Source organism: Tupaia chinensis, unplaced genomic scaffold, assembly GCF_000334495.1.
Source record: "Tupaia chinensis unplaced genomic scaffold, TupChi_1.0 Scaffold000217_1, whole genome shotgun sequence".
Taxonomy (NCBI): Eukaryota; Metazoa; Chordata; class Mammalia; order Scandentia; family Tupaiidae; genus Tupaia; species Tupaia belangeri.
Genome location: NW_006159692.1, coordinates 900152 through 906342, shown reverse-complemented (window position 1 = coordinate 906342; position 6191 = coordinate 900152). Strand labels below are relative to the sequence as shown.

Sequence of the window (6191 nt, the reverse complement as noted above, 5' to 3'; positions counted from 1 at the left end):
ACAAAGCATGACAGCGTTTATGTGCTGTTTGGACAAAGTGTAAAAAGCACATGTGTGAGATAATCATGGAAATTTCCCGTGTGCCTGGATATTTGATGATATTTATGAAATTTTTATATGCTTGGTTCTTAGATATAATATTTGTATTGTGATTACTTTTTAAAATCGTTTATGGTTTAAATCTATAGCATAAAGTATTTTCTAGATACAATGATATGTGCCTGGAAGTTTGCTTTCACTTAATTTATTGGGCTGGACCTGCAGTGCAGTGGTTAAGTTCTATGCACAGAGAACTGATTGTACGTGAGCAACCGTGGTTTGAATTCTGGCCCTGAGGGGCTTGGGAAACACACAGGCGTGTGTGGAAGCATGCCCCAGATCCTGACAGGATGGAAACATGAAGTGGAAAGGATAGGTTCATGTGTGGACATGAACCTTTGGAGAATGCTTTCTTTCTCTCTTTTCCCTCCAGTGAGCACATGTGCCCTCTGGAAATAAATTATAATAACTTTTTGCTGGTTACAGTAGCGTATAGATGAAAATAAATTGGTCATGTAGTAATAATTACGTGGGCTGAAAGGAGGCTATTTTGGAATATACTATTTTCTCAATTTTTGGTGTTTGAAAATCTCCAGAATTTAAGTTTACACATGGAGTAACTAACTATGAAGATGTGGAAGTAAATCAAATCCAAGAAATTAAAAGTATTGTATTAAGCTTGGGAATACATTGTGAAATAATAAAGTGAGTCTGAAGTATATTTGCTATTTAAATGTGGTGTTTGTGTTTAAATGAATCTGCCACATTGAAAGAATAGATTACCCACAGGGTGATAGACGGTTGGCTGTAAACCTGCTTTTAATCAGGCAGTTAGTGTGTGACACATAACGATAAACAGCACTGAGAAACCGAGCTCCCGTGTGCCTGCGCCGTGCAGAAGAGGAGGTCTAAGGAGAGGTGGAAGTATGGGTTCTCGAGCTTCCAGAGTTTAGGAATCTAGAGGCAGCAATAAAAACACAGGGCTCATAACTACTGTACAAACTGAAGAAACAGGCGAGGTAATAAAGGTACAAAGATGCTCTGGAGCACAAGAGCGTGTGAGGGATTATCTTGAAGACTTAGAGTAAGGCTTGATTTGATCTGTGGCTTTAGAATCTTGGGAAGTTGAATTGTGAAGTCAGGCAGACCTGAATAAAAATCCTGGTTCTGTTCCTTTCCACAAGACTTTGCACAGATACTTTTTCTTCAGCATTCTTACTTTGTACAATTAGTACAATATTATCAATTTCATAATATATTTGCGGGTGTAATACCATATATAAGGTACTTAACAAAGTGCTACTTTTTCCTGTCTTCTGTCTGTGAATTTGTCTGTTTCAATTCTTGCTTTTTTTTTTCTTTTCCTATGACAATTTTTTCTCACAATTTTTAGCACAGGAGCTAACGTCTTAAAATACATGAGCACAAACACTACCTATTGATTAAATAGACTAAGAGGAAAAACATTAGCAGTCCCCGAAACTAGCATACCCTCTAGTGGCAAATCTGCATAACTACATAGTTCTTATGAAAACTCTTCATTAATATAAATTATGAATACGAATATATTTAAAATGATAATAAGTATTTTTCCCATAGGATTATTAACTGCTTGTTTCCAACTGGTCGCATATGAATTAATTTTGTGAAACAGTTCCTTTTTTTAAAGAATTATTTTATTTAACTTTATTTATTTTAATTTGACTAGAGAGGGACAGAGTGTGTGAGAGAGAGAGAGAGAGAGAGAGAGAGGGAGAGAGAGAGGGAAAGTGAGAAAGCAAGCCACCAGTTCCCAGACTCCAACTGTGGTTGGCCATTGGCAGTCCACTGTCCTTAACCACCACACCATCTGCTGGTTCCAAACCAGTTAAATTTTAGAGCTATAAAATAGAATACCACTGGATTTGTATTCATTCTGATATAGTCATAATACATTTCCTTAATTTTTTTAGAAAAATTTCCAGAAGGCATATGTTTTGCCAGGGAGAGGGGCAGAGTGAGGGAGAAAGCACTTCCACCTCCTATTGAAGTGTGGTCATGCTGCAATCCCGTCTCCATTTCTCTATCTTGTCAGGATTTGGGCATGCATGCCCTTGTGCCCATCATAGTTTGTAAGTCACTGGGGCTGAGATTCTAACCATGAAGTCAGCCATGTGGGATCCTGCCCCCTTAGCCATTAGTCATGGGGACAGCACCATCTTTTCTTATTAATTGCATAGATTTACGAATCTGTGTATAATATAATCCAAAAGATCTAAATACTATTTGCTCATTTAAAATTTAATTTTGACTTCAAAAGCTTTTTGCAGCTGAAGAAACTGAGAGTATATAATAAAAGTTGGGAGGGGAAGCTAAATGAAAAAATAAAAAGAGAAAAAGGAAAATTACCAACACTCTTTGTAATGCCCAAAATCTATGTTTCAATCAGTCCTTATTGTAGCTATAAATTAGAATGTCATTTATTCAACAGTAGGCACACGGTTACCATTATGGGTATTAAGATACTCCTCGAGGGACCAGCAGATGGCATAATGGTTACATTGCTAGACTCCCCTGTAGCCAACAGTGGTTCAAGTCTTGGATCTGGTGGCTTAAAACTCACGCCAGGCGCATGTGCATGCGTGACCAAAACCCCAAGAGGAGAATGGAGGAGAAGGGATTGTGGCATGGCCATCCCTGCCGCTGGAGGGGTGATTTCTCACTTTTAGTCTGTCTCTCCCTATCTCTCTGGTGAATGCATGCACCCTATAGCAAAACTCTCTCAAGAAGAAAAAAAAAAACGATACTCTCCAAATACTCTCCAAAGCAGAGTTTCTTTTTTTCTCTCTGGTTTAACCATCTCCTCCTTTGTTTCATGACTAGATAAACTCAAGCTGATAATAAGTGAGGTTCATCTAGATTGGAAGTACAAAAGTCAGCAAATTCAACACGTGGTAAGATAATTGTCTCTGCTAAGAGATACATTATTTAGTACAATTAATGATATGAAAGAGAACAGTAGACATAAGCAATCTAGAATGATGAGCTGTTGTTATAAACCACAGACCAATGAAGGAAATCAACAACAGTGGATAAACACCTGCTGTGTTTAATAGACGCAGAACAGTAACTCTCAAAGTAGGGCTTCCTGACCAGCAGCTTCAGTATCACCTGGCAACGTATTAGTACCTCACTTCAGACCTACTGAAATAGGAGCACAGGTTCCAGGAAATTTTGTTGGAACATGCCTTCCAAGCGATTCTAATGGACAGACACTCCTTACTTAATGATGAAGTTGTGTTCCTATGACTAGGTTGTTAAACAAATTGGTCTATAAGCAAAGAGCTTAACGGTAGATATCTTGTGGGTGTGTTGTGGTGTCTTACGGTAGGTATTTTTCAATATATATCATGTGACAACATACTAGAATAATGTAATTCTATCCATACAAAAAGCACACGTTAAATAAGCACCAGTGACAAGATGTTGTAACACTATATAAAGCCAGTGTAAATATTTTCATTTATTCTGAATACTAGCACTAAAGTACAAATTTATACACGAAATATGTCGTCTCATGTGTCTGAAGCTTCATGTAGCATATATCAACTGACTATGGGAATGAGACAAAGATTAAGAAAGCAGATTCTGGAGACTCAGACTGACAAAGGGGAGAATTGCCGTTAAGTCCAAGTGGTCCTTAAACAGGTGGTTGTCAAGTGAAGAGTGGTTGTATTCTTAAGTTTGATGCTCAGCCTTTAAAGAGTGATGTTGGGAGACTATTCAGTTGGGAGATTTATTCATGTCTCAGGTCAGTATTTGTTCCAGACTAGCTTCTGAAGTGTGTTTGCATATCAAACCAATTTAAAATATAGAGATAGTGTTTTATTCCAGGGCAGGGGCAGGTTTGTTCCTGATCAGTACAATAGAGAAAATGTCTCAGTCTGGCATACAGATCAGACAGGTTTGCTGGTAGTGCCTTTGTAAGGTTGGGCTTTTTTTAAAGTTGGGTTTCTCCTTGTGACTTAGACCCACTGTGTGTGCAATGACCCCATGAGTCCACTTCCGCATTGCCTATATGGCACCAGGGGAGCAAGGATAATGTGAAGGTCATGAAGTCTGCTGTGTTATGAGTAATAAAGTCCTTCGTCTTGAACCCAGGAGTTTCCTGTCTTCTGTTAGTGTACAAACTGTGGCAAGCTACTTTGATAGATTTCAAGACTTCAGTCATTCATAGTTGAGAGCCATTGAACTGGAGCACTCAGCTGAAATAAATCTCACTTTAGTCACTTCTTTGTTCAGCTGTCATTTCTCAGAGGGCCCTTTCCTGCCTCCTCTGTTTTTTAGATTTAAAAAATTCAAAATGACAAATGAGAAGTTTGTGATGCCAATATATTTCTAAAGTCAAAACTACAGAGAGAAGCACTGCTATTCAGACATTACAGAAAACAATGTATGAGAGAAAAAAAGAATTTTAGAAAAGTAAATGGATAATTTTTAAAATCCCAAACTAATTTTTTTCTTTTTCCATCATAGAAACAATTTCATGGTAAATTTCTTGAGGGGCATCCATTGCCCAGATAAAATCCAAGTGATTGTAAGGCAGAATCTTCTTGTGGTAAACAAGATTAGGGAGTTTTGGAAGCATGAGGTCAACGTCTTCAGGGTCAGCCAACCAGTCATTGCCCCCGTTCCACACTGCGATTGGCACATGCATGGCTGTCAGATTGTAGTAAGGAGGTGTGGCCTAAAAAAACATGAGAGAAAGAACCGGTTTAGGTAACCACACATTTTTTTTTTCTTTTTGGAGAGATTTTTTTGCTATAGGGCATGTGCACTCACTGGAGAGACAGAGAGACAGAAAGCGAGAAATCACCCCCTGGGGGATGTGGCCACGCAGCAATCCCTTCTCCTCCATTCTCCTTTCAGGATTTTGGGCACGCACACACACATGCCTGGTATGAGTTTTAAGCCACAGGGTCCAGGACTCAAAACACAGCTGACTATGTGGGAGGTCAGAGACATAACCGTTGCACCATCTACTGGTCCCAGGTAACCACATTTTAAACCAAAAACCTGTTCTTTGGATCGATCGTGTAATGTTAAGTGACTTAGTTTTGCAAGTAAATCCTAACAATGATTGTTCAGAGAAAGGAATTTCTGTGCACAGAGTGAAGTAGATGCATAGATCAGAACCAGTGCTTTTCCATCACTCTAACGGATCTGTGAATCCTCTGAGGGTCTTGCTAAGCTGAGGATTCTCATTCAGTAGATCTGGGGGAGGGCTGGATATTCTGTATTCATAGGTAATACTGATGCTGCTGGTCCCAAACCATGCTCTAAACAGCAAAGTTTTAGATAAAAATTCTTACAGATTAAAAGCTTAGATTTCAACACAAGCGGAAGGAAGTGAATTTGATTATATTTCAACTGTATTCTGTTGCTTCTACGCAAACACTCTAAAAATGATCTCACTCTAAAAATGATCTCAAAAACATCAAGTCGTTTATTTTGGCATTGTATCTACTTCCTAGTATAATCAGCAGATTGGTGGGTTGATTGAGTTAAGTAACTATTTGTTGAACACTTACCTGACTTTACAAACTATTGTTTAAATTATTGAAAAAAAGTTTCATTAGCTCCCTTTCCTATTCTTAGAAAATCATCAGACACACATAGTTTGGTGTGTGTGTGTGTGTGTGTGTGTGTGTTGTTTTTGGAAATCGTTTGTCTGTTTTATTTTATTTTGTTTTGCATAAGGCTCAGAAAGACAGAGACAATGAGAGGAAAAGTGAGAAATCACCCCCAAGGAGGGATGGCCATACTGCAATTTCTTCTCCATTCTCCCCCTGGGATTTTTGGCATGCACACACACACAGCATAATTTTCAAAGTGCCAGGTCCAGGACTTGAACCTTGGTCGGCCATGTGGGAGTCCAGTGCCTTAATCACCACACTACCTGCTGTTCTGCACACATAGGCTTTTAAGAAAATTTGTAAAGTAGTAAAAAGAGAATCACTTCCAATGTTTTCACTGTCTGTATTTTGTTAATGTGCTTTAGATCACACATTCAAGAATATTAATCTAATATACTAAAAGTTTCTCTATTCTTGTCTTATGTAATAGTCCACTTGCCAGAATTATCAGTTTATCAGTTACTTGTGGTTCAGAAG

At 38.4% G+C, this 6191-nt stretch overlaps 1 protein-coding gene across 1 annotated transcript in view; it reads right to left on the bottom strand.

Moving 5' to 3' along the window:
* Positions 1-4528: 4528 nt before the first annotated feature.
* The window catches only part of LOC102487234 (gastric triacylglycerol lipase), an 11748-nt gene continuing 10085 nt past the window's right edge, over positions 4529-6191 (bottom strand). Inside the window, exon 9 of the mRNA XM_006147696.1 lies at positions 4529-4765. Coding sequence (XP_006147758.1) covers positions 4529-4765 — 237 coding nt within the window. The remainder of the gene's footprint in view (positions 4766-6191) is intronic.